Below are 24,162 nucleotides of genomic sequence, written 5' to 3'. Positions count from 1 at the left end.
CCCACTAAAAACAGAGTGTGTAGCTGGTTATAGAACACACAGACAGAGACTTCAGGGATGGGGAGGATTTGACATGCTATTGCTGACAAGGAAGATGAATGGGGCCATATGGCAAGGAATGTGGGTGAGTCTCTAGGAGATTAGAGAAGCCCTAGCTCATAGTCAATGAGTGGATGGAATCTTCAAAATCACAACTTCAAGGCACTAAATTCTACTAACAGTCTTAACTTGGATGCAGACTTTTCCCCAGAGTCTTCAGATAAAAACTCAATTTAGCCAAAATCTGATTTTAGCCACAAAAACTTTGATATTCCCTGAGAAGAAAATCTAGCCATGCTGAGCTAGACTTTTGACCTATAGAATTCTGAGCAAATAAATGGGTGCTGTATTAAGCCACAAAGTTTGTGATAATTTGTTGTACAGCAATAGAAAATGAATATAGTGATCATATCTAAACATAGGTCTTTCTCAGAGGAGAGCCATTCAATGGCTTCCCATATCTCTAAAGTCAAAACCAGAGCCCTCATAATGACAAATTGTGAAATTGGAGCCCACCACCTGTCTGAGCTCCTGTCCCCCTTTGTAACAGCCTCCCTCAGGGGCTTTGGACCTGCTGATCTTTCTGCCGAGATCCTCTTCCTATGGACCTGCATTGTTCACTTCCTCCCTATCTTTGGGTCTTGGCTCAGATGCTCGCGTATTCATAGGGCCCTTACAATCATCCTGTTGAAACTGGCAACCTCACCAAACTCTTCCTTACCCCATTTATTACCTCCATAGCACTTATTTCTGGCTCCTATGCCATTATTGATTTTTTTGTTCACATGTCTCTCCTATTTGCATGTAAGCTTTATGACTGTATTGACTAGAACATTGAATATGTTCAGTAAATATTTGGTGAATTCAAGAAATTGTCTTAATAGTTCACACAAGAAAAATAATTTTGATAAACATTTTTCAACATTGCAGCAATTCTTATTAAAATGCTTATGTTCATAAATAAAAGGTGAATCATCCAGTGCTAGATCGTGCATGCCTACTATTTATAGAGTACAGTGCGAGCTGCTGTTTGATAAAGATATGATACATTCATCCTCTTGGCTTATATATCATCTGATTAAGAAACAATTTCAATTAAGTGTTTAAATAATGATATAAATTGCCTGATCAATTGGTCATATCTGGCATAGAAAATAAGCATCACTGAGTGCAGTGACATATACCTGTAATCCTAGCTACTAGGGAGGCTGAGACAGGAGGATCAAAAGTTCAAGACCAACCTGGTTGTCTCAGTAACACCTTATCTCAAAATAAACAAGTGAAAAGGGCTGGGGATGCAACTCATGGCACTGGTAAAGTGCCACTGAGTGTTGCAAAAATAAAAAAATAAAATATGAGGAAGAAATAAGGAAATAAGTAAGGACTAAGTAATAAGGGCATGTAATAAAGACTAAGTAATCAAGAGGCATAAGAAGGGGTGGTGAGGAAATGAAGACCACACATAGAAATTCCTTATTTTAAAAGTTTGTCAGTAGCATAATAAGAAAAATAAGAAATGGCTAAGAAAGGCACCAAGATCAGGAAACTGTTTCTTTAAGATAGGCACACCCTATGCTGCACTCTTTGGACAGGGCAGAAGTAAGCAGTGGAAAGATGGAAGACTCTTGAAAGGGTAAAAATGAAATGAAAAGGAATTCCCATGGAAATCAAGAAGCCAGGGATCCGAGGCACAGGCGGCAGAGGGACGATCAGGAGGAAGTCAGCCTCTCCCTGAGTTCTAAGCAAAGGGTTAAACAGTGGCAGGAAGGATAGGAACCACAGAAATGAAGAACGTGGTAGAAGGTTGGCCCCTGAGGTGGCTTTTGCTGTAAAAGCAATCACTGACTCTTTGTGTTGGATACTTTATCATCTTTTCAAAATGGATACAGCATGGCCTGCAATTCAGTACTGTGTCCTGTTTGGAATCTAGGGAGTAGGGGATTAAAAAAAAAAAAAAAGGAAGGAAAAAGAGATTTGTATTAAGGCTTACCTGACTATATTTTAATGAGATTAGGGGAAAGATGATGAAAGTTACTGGATCTATCATGGAAAAGAGAACGAGAAGGATACAAATTGCCATCCAGGAAACCGCAGGGCTGCCATACTTAATGCAGTCCAGAGTGAAAATTCTAGAGTTTTTAAGAGAACTGACACCCTTTTTGACTTCAGAGTCCTAGAACAAATTAAATTTCAATTTCTATTTAAATTAGTTACAAAAGTTAAATTCACACTTGCATAAAATCTAACTCATCTCCACCAATTCACAAAGGACTTTCAGCATAGCATTAACAGTTACTCCCCTAGGTACTTAGAAAGGTTTAGAAGGTTGTAAACACTGGCCTCAGATTCACACTGCCTAGTTCAAATGTAGTTTGGTACACACTAATCATGAGACTATGGCTGTGCCAGTCTGTGCCTTAGTCTCATCTGCAAAATGTGATGAGAGTAAGAATAATAAATCAATTGAGAAAAATATACAATGTCTAGAACTGCCTCCACTCTATAAGAATGAACAGATATTATTCTTTATATATTTTTTAATCCTTTTGTTTCTTAACAGTCCTAGAGGGCAGATACCGTAATAACATTTACCCTACATTCCCAAAAGGCTTGCCTAGCAAATACAGGAAAAAGATTAAATTCTGTGGCACTTTTGATGTGCAGCAATTGTTTTTCCTTGTATCCTGGATGGCAAACATTTATCACAAAGGATAACCTTGTAAATTTTATATTTTTATAAATATTTTTGGAAAGTTCTTCAATGATTCAATATGGAGCTTTCTACTTCCCTAAATGCTGACACTCTCTCATCAATTTTCTTTTGAACACCAGCAGATCATTCCTAGCTTGCTGTAACACCCTGCATTCATGTCTCTACACCTATTTTTGAGAATTTGTCATGAGAAACCAGTCCTGTGCCAAAATAGTTGCATGTTTCTCAAGCTTGTGGGTCACGTATTGTACACTTCAAGTTTCCACCTTTCAACTGTTTCTCATCATTTTGGATTATGCTGGCCCACTGCCAGGTCCTTAGTGGGGCATAAATATCCTAAGAATTAGTTTGAGCCTTTATTGTTACTTATTTCCAGCAGAGAGAGTCCTATCAAGGGAAGAGGGAGTGACTATAATCAGAAAAAAGTTTTGTTTTGTTTTAATTTCAAAAAGAAATGAAGCAATCCTGCCACCTTATTCAGGGCTGACTTCCTGCATGCATGGAACCTCCTGATTGCTGTGACAGCAGTCAACAGGGCTCACCACTTTTTTTTTTTTTTTAACCAGTGGTACAGGTGGTTTCATCTCAGCCTGCATATCAAGACACGAATAATCTGCCAATTTTCACTTTTCTGCTCTGTATTTTGATATTGTTTCAAGGCCATCCAAGTTTCAACAACATCTGTCTTTTAAAATCAATCTTGAGAATACTTTTTTTTTAATTGCTCACAATTTTGAGGAGTGCCCAAAATACATGGGTCATTAAAATACTGCAAGGGTTGGCTGCCTGGTTTTATAAGTAAAATTTTATGGGAAAACAACCCCACTCACTTACTTATGGGTTGGCTGTGATGGCTTTCAAGCTTTAAGGGCAGACTTGAGAAGCTGTATCCAGAGACCACACAGCCCACAAAGCCAAGATGTTTGTCATCCAGCCATTTAAGAAAAAGTGCATCTAGTGTCCCAGATGTTCTCTCAATGTAATGGCCTCCTACTGTCTTATTAAGAATGTTTGCAATTATTTACATAGTGAAACTTAATTGGCAATTATTTTATTGTGGTGAAATTCTTGATCTTCACATCACTGTTAGGTGCTCTGGGGAAGAGACTCTTTAAATACATCTTTGTATCCTGGTTGGCCAGATGTTGTATTCTTACAACTGATAGAGACCTTCTTATTTATAGGCAAGGTGTGTCAGTTCTTATATCATTTAGGATACCGTGGCAAAACAAAGGTCACATTGGATATTTCAGCAAAGGTATTTAATATAAAATTTAGGTTTTTAATATAAAAATTGGTTGCACAGATAAACAAGCAAAACAGTAATTCTGAGGTAATCCAGAGGCAGTAATTGCAGGAAGGAGCTATGATGAGGGCTTGGGAACAAAGAGAAAGAAGAGGAACACAGGCCATCTGAGCTCAAAACTTTCAGGTGTGTGGTACAACCCATTGCTTCTGGTTCCACTGATAGGCAAGCTGAAGCAGGTTAAATGGATCTTACAAAAGACAAAAGAAGGTAGATCCTGGCCAGGTGCTACTTCTGTTCACATGCTGGCAGGACCAGCAAGAAAAATGGGGTCTTTTATCTTCTCCTATTAGTGTCTGATCTTTTTCTATTTTTCCACTGTTGATAAAACGAAGCCTGCAGACTCATAATCTTGGAAATATAGCTGCAAGTCTCCTTTTCAGCATTATTGGACAAAAAAAAAAAGGCATATCAACGACTAAAAGCACAAAAATGACTGGCACAGGCTTAGAAAAGTGAGCTGACCCTATGAAAGGCAGACTGGAGGAGCTTCCATCCCCAATCTATCTAGAGCCATCTGGCCAGGCCTGCTGTTCTCCTAAACCAAAACCACTTGGAGTTCACATGTTGGTGCTTGAAGCTATTGGTTCTTGTTTTTGTATTGTCCTGGTATTTATCCTTTTATTCAACAACTATTTATTGATCATCCATATGCCAGGCAATGTTCTATATTATAGTAATATAATAGTAAATAAAATGAACAGCAACAAATCGGTGCCCACATGGAACTCTCCTGCAATCAAGGGAGGCAGACAGTAAAGAAGGGAATAAGTAAACTATATGCTACATGGTATCACTGCTAAGGAAAAATATAAAGCTAGAAGGAGCAGTAGAGCATGTCCTAGGAGAGGGGGCTATACACTAGCCCACAGAAGGAAGGCATCAGTTAAGTAAGATCTGGAGAAGGTAACAGAGCAAGCCTTGAGCATTTGTTGGGGCAAGACCATTCGAGGAAGAGGATCTGGTAAATGCAAACTTCCTCAGGCAGGAGTGGGCCTGCTGTGTCAGAGGAAGAGCTAGGAGGTCAGGGTAGCTGAGTGGAATGATAAGTGAGTAAGAAAAGAGGTGAGGCTAGAACTGTGCCTGACTGCCCCGTCAAGTTGTTCCCTTTTTTCCAGACTGTTGCTTATCTGGAAAATGCACGTTGTACCGTTTGGCATTTCAGATAGACATTTGAAAAGACAATGTTCACATTCCCAATAAAAATTTCATCATCTAACACTCTGGTTCTCAAGTACATGTTTATAGTACACAGTTCCCATATTTACAGATTCTAGTTAAGGGCAGCACATTTATCAGATGTCACTTGATGAACCTGATTTTTTAAATTATTATTATTGAGAAGGTAAATCTGCTGATTGTGACATTATTCTGAAGTCCTTTACATATAATAATCAGAGAGGGCTGGTGTTGTGGCTCAGCGGTAGAGTGCTTACCTAGCATGTGCAAGGCCCTGGGTTCGTTCCTCAGCACCACATAAAAATAAATAAATAAATAAATAAATAAATAAAATCAGAGAAACATCATTCTTCATAAATCCTCTAATTGTATTGTCAGTGTTTCCCTTCATTCCATAAACTGCTGCCTTATACAATGGATGCAATGGATGGTGTAAGGCATGTCAGAGAGAAGATGTGATATTCATTAACACCTAGCAAGTCATTAGATTGCACTTGTACTGGATATTTTCTCAGTGTAATGGCCTCCTACTGCCTTATTAGGAATGTTTGCAATTATGAACACAGTGAAATTTAATTGGCTATTATTTTATTGCAATGAAATTCTTGTTCTTTACATCACTTCTAGGGGCTCTGGGGAAGAGATTCTTTTTTAATTCATCTTTCTATCCTGGTTGGGTATAACACATGCTTTGAGCAAAGCAGTAATACATACTATAGCACAGATATAGGGCTTGCTAAATTCTAGGTCCTGAATTAAGCACATTGCAAACATTATCTCATTTAATCATTTCAGATCCCTGTGTGCTTAATAATGCTATTATTTTTATTTTTTTAAATTAATAATTTGAGACTTTAAAAGTTCATCCTAGTCCATTTGTGCTGGTACAACAAAATACTGCATATTGGGAATTAATAAACACCAGAAGTTCATTTTTTTTAATAGTTCTGGAGGTTAAGAAGTTCAAGATCAAGGTGCCAGCATTCAGTGTCTGGAGAGGGTCTTCATGCTATGACCTCACATGGCAGAAGAACAAAAAGGCAGAAGGAGCTAAACTAATTCCCTCCAGTCATTTTATAAAGCACCAATCCGTCCATGAGGGCAGCAACCTCATGACTTAATAACTTCCCAGAGCCTTTCCTCTTAATACCAAAACAGGGATTAAGTTTCAACATGAACTTTGAATGACATTCCACTACTTGTCCCCTCACATTCATGCCCTGATGTGCAGGAAAGACTCTTTCCATCTCTACAGTCCCCAGAGTCTTACCTCATTCTAGCATCTACTCAAAAGTCTGAAGTCCAGAGTTTCATCTGAATCACAAATGGGTGAGACTCAAGATAAGATTCATCCTGAGGCAATTTTTTCACCAATTGTAAGCCTGTGAAATCAAGAAAGTTATTGCTTCCAAGAATGTCTTCCCTGTTTTTTTAAGCAAGAAGAAAGACATAACAGATCTCAGGTGAGTCCAAAATCCAACAGGACAGGCAACAGGAAGAGGGTATAGTAAATGCAAACTTCCTCAGACAGGAGTGGGTCTGCTGTGTCAGAGGAAGGTTTGAGAATAACCTTTGACTCCATGTTCCACTTTTCAGACACACTGGGGTGGGTCCCCAAGGCTTCGCAGAATCCCACCCCCATGACTTTGCTAATAAGCACAGCCCGTGCTGCAACTCTCATGTTGAAGTCTTGTGTCTGTGGTCCCCAGGCTGGCACTGCACATTCATAGATCTGCAGTTGTAAAGTCACTTGGGAAAGTGTGTCCCAAAGGCTCCAGTAAGCACTGCCCAAGTTGGGGCTTTCTGTAGTGGTCTCACGCCTGTGACACTTCTCTGCATAGACCCCAAGTCTCTCTGAGGCATCCTTTGGAATCCGGATGGCAGTGGCCATGCCTTCCCAGATCAGGCACTCTGTACCTGCAGAAGCAGACTAAATGCCACCAAGGTTTCAGGCCTGTATCTTCCAGAGTGGTCATCTGAGAAATTGTTAGGTCTGCTCAAGACACAAATAGGGCAACTGAGGAGCAGAGCATCACAATTCAGGGAACTTGAGTCAGTGCAGGACAGTGGATGCTGAGGTACCATGGGCAACCCGAGGCCCGTCTTTTGATACAGTTCTATCCCCTAGGCTTCAGTGTTCTGGGTCAGGAATGGGAGGCACCAATAATTTTCAAAATGCATTCAGGTTTATTCTTTGTGTCTTATTGAATAGTGCTATGGTTTGAACATGCCTCCCAGAGTTTATGCTTAGGAAATTTAATCTCACCGCAAAAGTGTTGGATATGGGACTAAAGGGAGGTGTTTGGGTGATGAGCACTCCATACTCATGAGCAGGTTAATGTTTTATTGAAGGAAGTGGTTTGTTAAAAAATTGAATTTGGCTCCTCTTTTTCTGTCTTGTATACTTTCTTGATATCTGATGCCTCTGTCATATGATGACACAGAAGATCCTTCTGAGAAGTGGTCTCTTGATTTTGGACTTTCAGCTTCTAGAACCATAGGCCAAATAAACTTCTGTTGCTTAAAAATTATCTAGTCTGTGGCAATATGCTATAGCAGCACAGAGAAGACCAAGACAAATAGCATTTGTCTTCCTTCTATACACACTACTCTCTTTATCAAATAATTGCTTGGCCACACCCTTGGTATTCCAAACATGATTTTTTCCTAGCAAAACTGACACTTTTCCAAATCCTTAAATTTATTTCCCTTTTGATTATAAATTATATCTATAATTCATAACAATTTGCTTAGAGAATTCTTCAACCAAATGTTACAGTTTGTTCCTCTTAAATTCTGCTTTCCACAAAGCCCTAGAGCACAGACACCATTCATCCAAGTTCTTCCCTACTTTGTACAAGGGTCGCCTTACCTCCACTGTCCAAAACAATATTCTTTTTTTTCTGCCTAAACCCTCATCAGAGTGACCTTTGCTCTGCATATTTCTACCACCATATTGATCGTGACCACTTATAATAACTTCTCAGAAGACTGAGGCTCTCTCTACAGCTCCCCTCTTCTTTTGAGTTCTCACCAGAATCTCCCTAAATGCCCCATTCATAGTGATACTGGCTTTGTCTAGCATGTACTTCAAAACTGTCCCACCTCTACTCATGACCCTGTTCCCAAACTCATTCCACATTATCAGGTATGTGTTTATAGCAGCACTCCACTTCTGTGGTACCAATTTCTGTCTCAGCCCTTTTGTGCTGCTATAACAGACTACCTGAGACTGGATAATTTATAAAGAACAGAAATTAATTTCTTGACCATTCTAGAGTCTTGGAAGTCTGGGAAGTCAGGTTCCCTGCCTACTAACATCCTCCTCCATTAAAGGCACCTTCTTGCAGCTGCTTTCTCACATGGCAGAAGGTTGAAGGGAAAAAAGACCTAAGCTAGTTTCCCCAGCCCTTTTTAAAGGGACTAACTCATTCACAAGGACAGTGTCCTCAAGACTCAACTCCTTCTACAAAAGGTTGCACCTCTTAAAACTACCACAATGGGGATTAAGTTTCAACATGAATTTTGGAGGAGACATCATCACTGAAACCATACCAAAGGTTTAGTAATTTTTCCTAAGGCCCTAAGGCAATTGAGTGAGCCTGTATCCAGATTCTCTGATTTCAAAACCTCCAGCTACTCAATCCCTTGTATTTTTTTGAATCATCAGAGATGAGTAGTAGTTTGTACATGTTGCTGGGTAATCCAACCACAGGATCTGAGAATCCTTTCAATCAGTTTCTTCTACTACTGTATGGATTTTTCTGCCTCTGTCCTCATGTCAAGGCTAGTTTGATAGCACAAATTCTGAAGTGACACCCATTTTATTTCTTATGCCCATCATAGATAAACCATCAATGTGGAATGTAAAACTGATTATCATAGGGAGCACAGGGACTCCATAACCAGATATTTTTTTTGTCTGTTTTTAACAACTTTATGCTTGTATGAGCTATAAAGAGCACATTTTCTGTTAATGTATTTTATTAGTCTTTTTTTACCAAAAATATTTTATCTTTGTAAAGTAGAAAGATTGTAAATCAGAGTTTAAGACAGATTAAAATATTTTTGTATGAATGGACATATGAGTATTCAAAATCTACTGTAATTACTCAGTAAATAATTGATAAAAACATGAAACTACATTACTTTCATATTTGGACTTTATTATTCTGGAACTTCTTTTACTCAGAAGTAATTTTGATCCTAAAGCAAGAATTTGTTAAGATACCACAGTTTGATGAGAATTTATCATGAGGTTAAACACTTTAAATTATGTTAGTTACCTTTTATGTCTGATAAAAATGTTCTTTTTTTATGGTTCAATGAATAGTTGCTCTACCCCCCCCCCCAAAAAAAAAAAATAAAGCATACTGTTACTAACCTTTTTCTTTTAATTTTTAATTAAGGAATATTTGAATCTAAGATTTCTGCATGAGATGATGGGTAACATATGATTAACTGCTTTACTTGGCTAGCACAGTGCTTTGAACTGATAAGTCAAATGAACGACATGTCCCAGGCCGCACCAGGAAAACCACACAAGCAGCCAAAGACCTTCATCTGTTGCTGCAGCAGTGCCCTGTCAGTGAACAAGTAGACGAGGAAGAAGAAACATGATCATGTCCTATAAGAGTTTGACAGGATAGGTTGGAACTTGGCAGCAAACTATGAACTTTATAAAGGTCAAAACCTGGACTTGGCACTCACATCTCACAGAACTCGCTTATCTAGATGTTTCCAAACTGTCTTCCAATGTGCCCTGCTTATCAAATGGCAAGGCAAAAAAACAGGGAACATTTGTTGCTCTACTTGCTCCAAGTTAGCCATGCTGCTCTGGGACTAGGTAGCTAATAGAGAGAAACCAGGTTACAGGGTTACTGTAAAGCAGTCGAATGAATCTGACTCAAGCCAAGGTAGGGGTAAACCTCACAGGATGCCTTGGCCTTAACAAGAGTGTGCCATCAATCGTCATAACTGGGACATTGACAGATGGATGCACAGAGGCCATCGTGAACAGAAGGGAGCCAACTGTGGTAGAGATGATGGTGTAGAAAAGCCATGGGCTGGTGAGAGAAAAATCCAGGGACATCCCAGGAGGGCGGGAGAGGTAAATGCTCAGTGAGGAAGGCATTGTGAGTGCAAAGTGCAGCCCTCTGGGCACTGGGCGACGTCATGGGAATTTGGCCTCAGTTTTTTCCAGATGTAAGTATGTTGCCATCAAAAACCATGGGCAAGTATAATTGCAGCACATAGCACTCAAATGAGATAGTACATGTGTGATCTGTTATAGCTGTTCAGTTCATTCCCTTCTCACAAAGTCAAGAGCCAGTGAGAGGTGTTCTATGTTGACATGTCTGTTTTGTCATATGTTCATATATGTATGCATGTACACATAGATATAGTGTTCTCTTTTCTGTATGTTCAGGTAGATAACTACATCAATAGATGAGAATAGAGTTGTGAATGTCTATGACCATCTATACCTCAATTTATACTAATTTGGATTGTGTTTTTTGTCTATTTTAGACTAAAAGTTATTAACAGCAGGGCATTTTTCAATAGTACTTACCAGGTAATACTTGTTTTATAATCACTAGATGTATGAAAAAATATCTGGGTGCATGCAAACAGTTGAGGGCATCAGTGAACAAATCCAGATTCATGGTTACTAGCCCCAGTGTGAGTTCAAATAATATTTTCTGTAGCACAAATACTTCTTTACTTCTTGTTTTGACAGTTGACAAGCCCAAGTGCTGATTTCACCCACTTTCTGTATTTCTGCTAACTAGCATAATACCTTACTTTCAAACTTCCATAATGTATTTAACAAACTAGGCTTAAGCAAAATCAACAAAGTGATCAAGTGAAATGTAGCAACGTTATCTATTGAAACAGAAGGTTTTATAGGTAGGTACAAGACTATTGCCAGATAAGGTCTACAGGGATAAAATCTCAAGACTACCTTTTGAAAGAACATTTCCTGTTAGAGAATTACCTTCCCGTAAGCTGTGAAAAATTAATAAGAGAAGGTGCTATTGGAGTAGATATAGGAGAGCTATGATGGGGCCAATTGTGGGAGTGAATGTTATATATGGGAAAATTCAAAGATTTGGGAAAAGACGTTAAGCTCTTTGTCAGCCTCTGTGATTGTGGAAGAAAAATCACATTGGTTCAATTGTGCTTGTAGGAAGAAATCCTATGTTAATCAACTAAAACTTTTTTTGTGTGCCTGCACACTACATCATTAAACTGTGCTAGGTGTTGAGAATTGATGCCAAAAAAAAAAAAAAAAAAGAAACTGTCTTAAAAAATATACAGCCTAGCTGAATAGAATACTCAAGCAGGCATGGAAAATAGTTATCAATATAAGTCATGAAATAACAGTAAAAAAAGCAAAAGTCAGAGGAGGCAGAATTGAAGTCTTCATGAAAGAGGTAGGAGTCAGAGGGTAGCTGGTGGTGACAAATAAGAGAGCAGTTGAAGACATCGCAGAAAACTGACTTGGGACAAGAAGTAGAGGGGAGAAAGGGGGAGAGGGTCTCCTGGGTTTAGTGTGCAAATCATGAGCCAGGACAAGAGTTTCTTCAGGGAGTAGACATGAACCTAGAAGAGAGAAGCATGTTGGACGGAGGAGGTTGCCTGTTTTAGTCAGTTTTTGTCGCTGCTGTGACTAAAGAATCTGACCAGAACAACTGTAAAGAAGAAAGAGTTTATTTGAGGGCTCACGGTTTCAGAGGTCTTAATCCATAGAAGGCCTTTCCACTCCTCAGGGCTCCAGGTGAAGCTAAACGTCATGGCAGCAGAGGGTGACAGAAGGATGCAGCTCACTCACATCACGGTGATAAGAAAATAGAGAGAGGGACTCCACTTGCCAGATACAGATATATACACCCAAGCCATGCCCCAGTTCCCACCTCTTCCAGTCACAGGCTACCACTCCAGTAAATCCCATCAGGGATTAACTCACTGATTAGACTAAGGCTATAACACAATCATTTCTCCTCCAAACTTTCTTGCATTATCTCACGTGTGGGCTTTCTGGGGACACCCCATGTCCAAATCATAACACTGCCAGTGCCGGCAAAGGCATTTCTGCCTTCCTATAGGCAATGGAGAAATATGGAGATCTTTGAAGGAAATAAGCACCAGGTGAAAGTGATATAAGAAAAATGTCTCCAATGATGATGCAGAGGATGGATTGGAATGGATGAAGCTGATGGCAGGAATACCTGGAAATAGATTTTTCAGGAAGAATCTGTAGGTTCAATTAGATGGAATTGGTAGGAAAAGAGAAGGAGATATCAAACATGTTTCAGATTTTGAATTTAGGTCCCTAGTAGCAGAATATAGAACCACACAGATGCCACCAAGTTCAAGGAAAAGCAGTGAGACAAAGAAGGACATCTAAAAGGTCTGGTCAGAATGTCTTAAAGGTCTCTGAGGAGCAAGAGGGCTTGGAAATGGACCTCAGGGACTCAGCAGAGGGTTATCTAGTCTGTGCTATCCACTAGAATACTTAGTTCCATGTCCACATGTAGGTATTGAACTTGAAATGTGCCTAGTCAAATTGAAACATGCTGTGAGTGAAAACTCACAGGTTTTAAAGAATTAATATGAAATAAGATTGTGTAAGAACTCATTAATGAAATTTAATATTGATTACATGTTGAAAAAAATATTTTGGATATATTGACCTAAATAAAATATGCTATTATGATTCATTTTATCTTAAATGTTTTTCAAGTGTGGCTCACATTTTGTTTCTATTGGAAATTGCTAATCTAGATGTTCACATTGAAGCTTATCAGTACTGTGAACACATACATATGCTTTATATGTATGTGTTAATTTTTTTTTTTTTTTGCCATACTGGGGACTGAACCCAGGAGTGCTCTGCCACTGGGCTACATCCCTAGCCCTCTTTATTTTTTATTTTGAGAAAGGGTATTGCTAAATTGTTGGGGCTGGCCTCCAACTTATGATCTTCCTGCCTCAGCCAACCAAGTCACTGGAATTACAGGCATGTGCCACTGCACCCAGCTTAGTTAAATGCATTTTGGTATCAATCATCAAGTATGAAATATTTCAAAATGTGCCTTGCATGAGTGTATCTCTACATTTTCGTGAGCACTTATAGAAAAGGAATTCTATCTCTTCCTTCGGTATTATAGAGATCCATTTGTTCATTTTATCCAAAGCTTAGGTTATTACATAGTATTGAACATTGTATTCTTTTTTTTTCCTTCAACCAGCCGATGACGCCGCAGCTGACAGTCGCAAAACTTATTTGCTAACTGATTACTTAAAAAATACTTACCGAGTGAAGGTTTACTCCTTGCGGTGGGTTTCAGGTAAGAATATTTTTTAATAGAGGTGCAGATTTTTATGCTTATTTTCATCCTGGTTAGCTTGGGTTGTGGGGTACTTTTATGGCACTGAGAAGATATAATTCTTGCTTTTAAAAACTCTCTGGAGAGTATTTTTTCTTCTACTTAGGGTGCAAAGGAAAGAAACAAAGAATTTCTTTGACATGGAGTATCAAAAGTTAAATGCAAATTAAAACCTTGACATTAATGATGGAAGAACGAACTAGTGTAATAGTCACCATTCATGTTTTTCCAACCTAGAGATATCTAGTCTTTTTGTGAACCAAATTTTTAAAATTTATTGCATAGTTTTTAGCTTATGCAAATGTTTGACAGCAACCTGAAATACTGATGTGGCTCTTTTCTCTCTTCAGATCATGAATATCTCTACAAACAAGAAGATAATATCTTGCTATTCAATGCTGAAAATGGAAACGACTCCATTTTCTTGGAGAACCGTACAATTGTATGTTTAACCATATAACCAAATCATACATGAAATTCTGGGGATTTTTTCATGAATTCTATCCTGTTTTCCATGAGTACTCTCCTTTCTCATTCTGTTGGACTTTCTGCAGCATACAACGCAATGGATCTTTTTCACCTTCAAATGCTCCCTGTCTTCGCTACTTTTTAGTCTCCTTTGATGATTTCTTCTCCTCTGCTCATATATTTACATGTAAGTGCTCCTTACAGCTGTCTTTACTCTCTGACCTCTTTCCTCACTTTGTATCTGTTTGGGGTGATTTCATGTACTTCCACAGCTTCTGTGCTCTTCCCTCTAGTTTTTGACACTAACCTTTTCCCAGGATCCAAATTTCAATTTCCAATAGCTAGCTGGCTCCTTCCCAGGGATGACCTGCAGACCTTTTAAATTCAGTATCCCAAGCTTAACTAGTTATCTCCGCTTCACTGTCAAAAACATCTTATTTCTCTTGCCAAGTTTCCAATCTTGGTAAATAACCTCTTAATTCTCTTCCCAGTCAGTTAAACTAGAAACATCAGATTCATCTTTGACTCTCCTGACATGCCCTATAATTAGCTACTCAACAAACCCTATCAATTCCCTGTCCAGTACTTCACAGATTTCCATTTCCTCTTGATAGTCTTGGTTTAAATCCTCAGTTAATCTTATGGTAGTGAGTACTCTAACTTGTGCATATCTATTCTGGAGACCAAATCACTTAGCACTGCCCCAATCCAGCCTGATACAAGTCCCCTGCATGTGTTATTTTAGACATTGTGTCATGATTATCTTTAAAAAAAAATGATATTATCACTTCCACATACAAAAGCAGGTCATAGTTCCATGTCTTATATTTAAGTCTCAACTCTTCCTAATTTGATGCCCTTGCTCCTTCCACTTTGTGGGCACACCCCATGCTATATTCAGGTTACCCATATCCCTTAAACATTCCTCAAACCTCCATACTCTTCCCCACACCTTGGGTTTTGCTCATGGTGCTCCTCCTACTGAGGAAGTTCTCTCTCTGCTCCCGATCCCCACCCTCACAGCCATCTTTCCTTGGTTAGATTTAAACCTTTCTAACACTGATCACTTGCCCACCTCATATTATGGTCTTCTGTGTGGGTTACTGTGCCATCTCTCCTGGGTGCTCCCAAGGCACACACCATGTGTCTAGAAGAGCACCAACTATGTAGTAAGTGCTCAGTGATGGTGGTTACATTGTTCAACTTTTCTTTCTTCTCCTTGATTGACAGGAAGAGTTTCCACATTCCATTAGTGATTATTCAGTATCTCCTGATGGGTTGTTCGTTCTCTTAGAATACAACTATGTGAAGGTAAAAAAAAAATGCTTTCTGTGACATTTAAAGAGGTGGATGAATACGTTATTTTGTAACTAATTTCAGTGTATGCATGTTTTAAGATGGAAACCTAAGTAATATACTTGTCACCTAAAACTCATTAATTCAACACCAAAAAATTGTTCTTATTCATAAAAGACAAATCCAACTAATGTTTCAAAAGAAAAAAATATTTTCATGTTTTCAAATACTATGAAGTATAATTAGTATTGAATTGTAGATACTTATAAGTTAGTAAAATTTAAAAAGGCATTTATTGTATAATTTTAAAGTTAGTATACATGTCTGACTTGTACATTGGTTGATGTTACTCCTTATATCTTTTGTCTTAGCTTTACATTTAAGATCTTCAGGAAATATTTACTTTGAAAAGTTAAACCACTCATTCTCCGGAAAAGACTCTAAGATGCCTCAGACCTCCTCCCAGCCTTCACATCCCACCATATACAACCATTCTAAGGAAGAGAGCCTCTAATCTGACCACAAAGGTCCTACCAAAAGCACTCAGTCTGCTCCAGTCACTCACTCAATGTGGAATTCTCACACGCTCAGGAAAAGCCAATGCTTGATCACACCTCCTCTTTATGTTTAGCATTAAAAATAATCAATGATAACTTTGCAGCTTTTTAGTAATTCATGGAGTTGACAATAGCTGTCAAGGATAGGAAGTTTTAAGACATGTAAGAAAGATTGGAAACCTGTAGAGATACTCTGTATTGGAAATGAAATACAAAGCTGGGAATTCCCACCCCCGACTTTTACTCTCTGGGACAAATAATATCAAATGTCCTTATCTCACACACCAACACTGCTGTACTCGGGCCAAGCAAAGCGTTCCATACTCCATTTACCATCTCAGGATGGAGACTCTCAATCATAATATTTACCGTGCATCCACAGTGCTGAGCTCTGTTTCCTGGATATGAAGACTCTGATTATATTCTGCTAAGTCCATCAGCTATAAGCAAATCAGAATCCTATGGCAACTTCAGCATATCTATTTTCAATTAATGGATTTGTTTGTGTAAACCAGTGCTTCTTATAACTACCCATAAGATAAAGTCACTTGAAGAACTTTTTAAAAATTCTCAGTGTCCGGGTTCAATACCGAGGTCAATAAATTGCAGTCTTTAGGGTAAATCTGGCATCAAAATTTTATTTAATGTTATAGATTATTCTAATGGGCAACCAGAATTGAGAACCACTGAATAACAGTTGTCCATGTTAAAGACTAACATTTGAATGTAGTGCATTATAGTTATACATAATAGTAGGGTTCATTTGACATATTCACAAAGGCATATAACATAGTTTTCTCCATTTTTACCTCAGTACCACCCCTTTCCTTCCTGCCTTCCCCTTACTTCCTCTACTCTACTAGTCTTCCTTCTGTTTGTTTAATAGAGTTTTATGGGCAGCATAAATGTCTTCATGACGAAATCTCAGGAAACATATTCAGAAGAAAGAAAAGGCTGATTCTATTACATTTCCTTGGGGCTCACTCCCCAGTGTTCTTTTGCCTTCTCCAGGATAGACTCAGTGCATCCAGAATTATCGATTATCACTTCTAGGTAGTGACTGCAAATACATGAGTCATAAATAACTGAGTAAATGGGTGTCATCCTCCAGCCTGACATAGAGGCTATCCCAGCATCTCCTCTCGTTAGCTTGTGCTCTAGAGATTATAAGTGTCTTGTCATCTACCACATGCGTGCCTTACTTTACACGCATTCTCATGGATCTGAGACTGTTGCCATAGTTATCCCCCTTTTCCTAGAAAGAAAATGGAAGTTTAGAAAATAATCTTGCCTGATGTTACACAGTAGAGACTTAAATACAAGTTAGAAGACTCCAAAGCCTTCTCTTAAACATGATTTTCCGTATCTTTACATTTCAATTTCTCTTGGATACCATGTTCTTTGGCCCGTTCTCGTGGCAGTCTCCACTATGAAACTCAGCCCAAGACCCACTTTTTTACGTAAGCCTCTCTCCCTCCCTGAGACCTGATTTATGATTCCTGCTTCTCCTCACTGGCTTCATTATATCTCTTCGCCCATCACACTGTGATTCCCTGATGGTAGTTCACTTGCCCATATCCCCCACTGCACGAGGAGTTGCTCTGGGAGAGAAATGTCTGGAAGATAATAGCTGCCAGTCTTCACAGACTAAATAGACTGATGAGTCTGTTTAAGAGATGAGGTAAACATACCAAATATTTTGCATTTCCTTTTATACCCACGATAGTTTTGTCATTCCAAAATGATCTCAGCCCTTAATATTTCCAGCCGATACCACACCTTTTGGCTTAGCAACTATTATGCTCAAGGTTGCCTGGAAACAAGTATGGGGTGTTTCAGAATAATCCAAGATTCAGGGCAGGGGGGAAATGTGTGACGTACGAGAAGGGAAATTTGATAAATAAATACTTGTTAACATGGGAACATAAGGGGAGGAGAAATGACTAGTAGTTATGGGTAGGAGCCCTAACCTTGTGTCTCAGCTCTGCTATCATGTAGCTAGTTGTCCGTGAGCTGGTTGCTTATTTCATATATCTCATCCTCAAGGACACTGTTTGAACTTTATTGTAATTTCATTTATTTCTTTTACACCTACCATGTAGCTCACACTAGATTCAAGTTATGTAAAGATACGAGTAAGACCCAATTTTTACATGTAAGAGTATGGTGGGGAGCACAGACATATGGACAAGGAATTTCTTTTAAAATGTTTTATGTTTATTATACACATAAAGATTATAATTTTATGAATACAAAGATCTCATCATATACAGACTCTTTTATCTTCAGTCATTTCCCCATTTTTTGTTTGGCTCCCCAGAGTCTAGTGTATATCTCTCCATATTTTATATTTTTCTCCTTGTTCATATAACTGTGTGAAAGTATATGGGGATTCTTTTAGTTATTGCTTATTTTACAAAAATAAGATTCTATTTCCATTCTTTTATGTAAGTTGCATTTCTTAATGATACCATGTGGAATTCCTTCCAAATCATAGCTCTAATTTATTTTCTAAAGAAATTAATAGGCTTTATATTTTTAGAGCAGCTTTAGGTTTCCTGAAATTAAGCAGAAAATTCCTAGATGTTTCTCATCCCTTCTTCTCCAGTTTTCCCTACTATAGACATCTTGCATTAATTATGGTACATTTGTTACACCTGACAAGACATAGCAATACATTATTATTAACTCAAGTGAATAGTTTACATTAGGGTATGGTCTTTGATTTGGGTAAATGTATGATGTGAATCACCATTATAGTATCATAAAGAGCAGTTTCACTGTGCCAGAAAGTCCCCTGCCTTCAACCTATATGTCCCTCTTTATCCCCTTTATCTCAAGCAACCACTGATTTTTTTTTTTTCCTGGTTTTGTCCTTTGGTCTTTTCCAGAAAGTCATATGGTTAATCCAGTGAACAACATTTTGCATTGGCCATTTCACATAGCAATATGTGTTTAAGGTTCTTCCAGTCTTTTTTTGTGGCTTGGTAGCTTATTTCTTTTTTGCTGTTTTTTTTTTTTTGTTGTTGTTTGTTTGTTTGTTTTTTGGTTTTTTTTTTGTGGGGGGAGGGAAGGGGGAAGTTCCAGGGATTGAACTCAGGGGCCCTCAACCACTGAGCCACATCCCCAGCCCTATTTTGTATTTTATTTACAGACAGGGTCTCAATGAGTTCCTTAGTGCCTCACTGTTGTTGAGGCTGGCTTTGGATTTGCAATCCTCCTGCCTCAACCTCCAGAGTCACTGAGATTATAGGCGTCTGCCACGGTGCCTAGGTGCTCATTTCTTTTTATCACTGAACAATATTCCATTGTATGAGTTTATTACAGTCTGTGTATCCTTTCACCTATTGTTGAAGAATATCTTAGTTATTTCCAAGATTTGTCAATCATGAATAAACTTTCTGCATATGTTTGTGTAAAGGTTTTTCATGTGCGCAAAAGTTTTCACTTATTTGGATAAATAACAGGGGGTGCACTGGAAAAATTATTTGGGAATTAGTGTTTTATGTTAAAATTTCTTATTTATGAATTCAATTTGTTTATAAAATGTAAGATTTCAGACTTTTATATCACTTTTATTAAGTTTTTTCAAGGAATTTTTTATAATGTATTAGCAAAAATGTTCCAAATATTCTCATGGTCTTTTGATGCCTGGAGAATCTGTTGTGATGTCCCATTTTTTGTTTCTGATATTGGACATTTGCATTTTCTTTCCTTCTCACTTTCCCTATGTTAACCATTTTACTAGTCTTATAGAATCACTTTCTGATTTTATCGATTTTTCTCTATTATGTGCTTTCTATCTAGTTATTGCTCTCAAATTTATTTCTTTTCTTCTAGCTACTTGGTGTTTAGTTTGATTTTCGTTTTCACTCTCTGCAGATGGCTGTTAATAACTTGATGATACTTGTATTTTAATTTTAGTACATATTACTAAGTAGATTTCAAAAAATCTATAGCACTTGGCATTTTCACCATCAATCTACAGAAGTAAACATTTTTTTCCACGCTGCTACCAGTAGAATCATGTCTTGTAAATATTTTGCAGGTCTGTTGGGTAAAAAGTGTCAATTTACATTTTCCTAAAGAGACACTCTTATATACTATGCCAAACGCTAGGGCTAATGTTGTGCAACAATTGATATAGCTCACTTATTTTTATCACTTTGACACTTTGGTCCACTGTGTTGCTGGAAAGGCTCCTTGGAGGAGAAGATGCCAAAGCAAGGTTATAAGTGAAGATCAGAGAAGTTTGTACCAGATGGCTCTAGGATACTTAAAAACTCTAAAATTCTAGGAATCTAAATAGAGAATTATAATATTAGTGAAATTTGAGAGTTACATACAATAACATCTTACCATACCTGTCCTCTTAAGCTCCCATAGTAAGTGACCAAACTATTAAGATGTGCACAATCCTGAAATGTTCATTTTCTCTTTTAGCAATGGAGGCATTCCTACTCAGCTTCATATGACATTTATGACTTAAGTAAAAGGTCAGTGAAATTTCTCCATGAAATCTATGAGACTTTTCTAGTGTACTTTGTTTTTTTTAAAAGGAAATCCCACTGTAAGTTATTCTTTTGGTAATATTTCCTTTTATCTTTTTTCCAGACAGCTGATTACAGAAGAGAGAATTCCAAACAATACACAGTGTATCACATGGTCACAAGAAGGTCATAAATTGGTTAGTGAATCTCTCCTGACATCAGAAAAATATTGACCCCAATACTTCATATGCAGAAGTCACTAACCCTGACATAAGGCAGACACCTTAGGAAGCCAATAATTCACTATAAAATATAGTGCTATTACCCAAGACAATATTTTACTAATCTGACATAATAAATACAATTCATGAAAGTTTCCAGATTCCTATTAGAGAATTATTTGTTCTCTGGAAAAATGCTCATTGAACTGAAGTTCTGATTGTCTATTGTGCTTAGATATTGTTTGAGTGTCACACCTGCTTTCTGCTAGTTTGGTGAACTTCTGAGTCACTCTAGATATCTTCATATTCTGTGGTGCAAGGAGAGTGTCAGAAGTCCCCAAAGAATTTAAATATATAGATGAAATTCTTATCTGCAGCGGAACTTCCCTCTCCAAGAATGCAGCTGCACTCCCCTGCTCCCACCCAAAACAGAAACCCACAAGCTCATATCATATCGTAGAAGAGGTCCAGTCTACTACTTCTCTGCATACTTTAGCATGCAAATTACAATATTTGTAAGCTTCTTATTTTTAACACATTAAGAATGTTTTTAGTATTATTTGGGGATTATGGTCTGTGTAGTTCTCATTTAAGAATGGGACGGAGGGAGTAAATGTCTCTTGCTCAAATTGACTAACTATGGCAATCCTTAGACTTCTATAGATAAAAGTATTTTTAAGACTCCAGGATAAAATATAGCATGTTATTATTGATACCCAATAAATTTTCCCATCTCTTTTAGGCATACGTTTGGAACAATGATATTTATGTTAAAATTGAACCAAATTTACCAAGTCAAAGGATCACATGGTCGGGAAAAGAAGATGTAGTATTTAATGGAATAACTGACTGGGTTTATGAAGGTAGGGACTAACACTTTCTCAAATCAGAAAATCTATAAGTTTTTAAAAATACTTAAACATTTTTTTTAAAGTCGAGGACACTTGATGGGATTCAAAATAAGCTGCATTTTTTAAAATGTCATGAATCTAATTTAGAACTCACAATACCAGGTATCTCACGGACCAACAATGTCTTCACAGTAACCAGGGCTGCCTCTGTCCCAGTGGTCTCACAATGCTCCGCTTGTCTTTGGTTAACTGTGACAAAGGGCCTTTCTGTGTAGGTAACTTTTCTGGCTTTAATGAGGCACAAAAGTTCCAGATTAATATCAAATGTTTCTCTAGTGAGACCAACCTAACCCAGAAGTTTCTAAGGAAAAGTAATACCCTCGTAACATTCAAAAGGATGCAAAAATACTGTCTGGTGGTTGGCAAGTATCAAGGAAGAAAGAGTCTGTTTTATAGAGAATCTGTGTTCACTTGAACTTGGACAAATTGTGATTTTTCAATTTTAAAGAAGAAAAAAGTAATTAGAAAGGCTTAGGAAAAAATGAGTAAAAGAATAAAACTAAAAGAGTTTAAAAGTAACATTCTGTTTTCAGGAAAAAGTTTTAGAAACTATTAGGAAAGCATTTGAGAAACTTAGAAAATATTAGGAAAACATTTCCACATCTACAGTTGCCAAGATAAAAGGCATTTTGAGGCTGTTCCAAACTGTTCATGAGGTTTCCTCATACTTATTAGAAAGACTCATCCTTATTTCATCCTATTATTTCTTCTCTTCATGCTTAAAAAAATATAGTTTTAGTTGATGATTTAATTTTGATGCTTATCCTGTCCAAGTGAAGTTTGATTAAAGGATAACATTATAAGAACAACCATAAATATTATTAAAAGAAAGATAAATTTCCATTGTCCAGAAGGAAGTGTTTGAGTAAAACTTTTAATGAAATTTACTAATACTAGCTATTAAGGGTTCTTTAAGAGTTTACATAGCATGGCGTAGGTAATATAGCATGGTGTAGGTGCTGTGACCCTCCCTCAGGAAGAGCTGGATTCTCTAAGATAAGAACACAGATAACATGCAACATTCTTTCTTTTTGATAGGGTATACTGGGGATTGAGGTCAGGGGCACTTGACTACTGAATCACACCCTCAGCCCTGTTTTGTGTTTTATTTAGAGACAGGGTCTCACTGAGTTGCTCAGCACCTCGCTATTGCTGAGGCTAGCTTGGAACTCACAATCCTCCTGCCTCAGCCTCCCAAGCTGCTGGGATTACAGGTGTGTCTCACCACGCCCCGCACATTCTTTCTGAGGTAGATAATTTTATGTATTTATAACTAAGCCATTACGTATACAAGAATGATTTCACAGCTCCAGTGTGGCCCTTTTTCTAAAAATGGCTCTTCAGTCCACAGAGGTAACTCATTATCTTATCAATATGGAAAAAGAGCCCATACTGTGGCACCCGTCTATAATCCCAGTGGCTCTGGAGGCCAAGGCGGGAGGATCAAGAATTCACAGGCAGTTTTAGCAAAAGCTAGTCACCAAGCAACTCAGTGAGATCCTGTCTCTAAATAAAATACAAAATAAGGTTGGGGATATGGCTCAGTGGCCAAGTGCCCCTGAGTTTAATTCTGGTAACACACCACCCCCCACCACCAAAAAAAAAAAAAAAAAAAGGAGAAAAATATATTCTGCCTTCCAAATAAATAATAGTTGAAACATCACCTGTACCTATATGTACAAGTAATTTTACAAACCAAAATCATGCTTTAACTGTACTGATTTTTTGCCATTGAAGCTGTATTGTAAACTAGAATCAACAGGTAAAAGATGAGGAATGAGATGTCAACTCAGTACATGAAGAGGTTCTGAGTGGAAACTTGACTCAGTCAAAAGGCCTGCATTTTTAGGCAATTTACTAAATCTCTTGAAGCCTCCGTTTCCTTCTTTGTTTAATGGGTTATGAACAGACTCCTTGGGGGATCTCTGTGAAGAACAAGTTAGTTGTGTTTTATAAATTGTTAATGACTATAGGAATGTAATTCAGTGACACAGGCATGAAGCCATTAAAGAGGGAACAGGCTGCCTTTCCAAAGGAGAAATACAGCATGACTCAGATCTGACCTGGGTTAGTTCTTGCTTCTACTAATTATTGGCTTTGTGACCACAGGCAGGTTTCCTACTCTCAGTAAGCCTGCCTCATTGTGTTCATCTGTACAGTGGGTTATTGTGAAGATTAACTGGCACAAGTGCCAGTGGTTATCAATGTCTGGTACATAGATAGCACTCACACCAAATGTCAACTGCTCATCAAAATAATTCTTACAGTTTATTGTTACAATTTTGACTGCTACTGCTGCTATTGCTATTATTGAAAATACATTTTTTAAATATTTATTTTTTAGTTTTGGTGGACACAATATATATATATATTTTTTTATTTTTTATGTGGTGCTGAGGATCAAACCCAGTGCTCCACACATGCTAGGTGAACACTCTACACTGAGCCACAACCCCAGCCCTGAAAATACATTTTTAAGCAACTTGTAAAGATGTCTTGCCGTGGTCAGACAAGTGATTGAGATACAGAATTTCCTAGCCATACATTCTAGTTTCTGTGCTTTTGCGTTTATGTCTGCATTCATATCAT

At 37.8% G+C, this 24,162-nt stretch overlaps 1 protein-coding gene across 1 annotated transcript in view; it reads left to right on the top strand.

Moving 5' to 3' along the window:
* Dpp4 (dipeptidyl peptidase 4) overlaps positions 1-24,162 on the top strand; it is an 80,574-nt gene that overhangs the window by 13,665 nt on the left and 42,747 nt on the right. The window contains exons 3-8 of the mRNA XM_015479253.2: positions 13,493-13,591; positions 13,981-14,072; positions 15,329-15,409; positions 20,395-20,447; positions 20,566-20,638; positions 21,405-21,525. Of these exons, the coding sequence (XP_015334739.1) occupies positions 13,493-13,591; positions 13,981-14,072; positions 15,329-15,409; positions 20,395-20,447; positions 20,566-20,638; positions 21,405-21,525 (519 nt within the window). The remainder of the gene's footprint in view (positions 1-13,492; positions 13,592-13,980; positions 14,073-15,328; positions 15,410-20,394; positions 20,448-20,565; positions 20,639-21,404; positions 21,526-24,162) is intronic.

The sequence above is a fragment of the Marmota marmota genome, unplaced genomic scaffold (genome assembly GCF_001458135.2).
Source record: "Marmota marmota marmota unplaced genomic scaffold, marMar, whole genome shotgun sequence".
NCBI lineage: Eukaryota > Metazoa > Chordata > Mammalia > Rodentia > Sciuridae > Marmota > Marmota marmota.
Note: the sequence above shows the minus strand (reverse complement) of the source record. Positions and strands in the feature narration are given on the sequence as shown.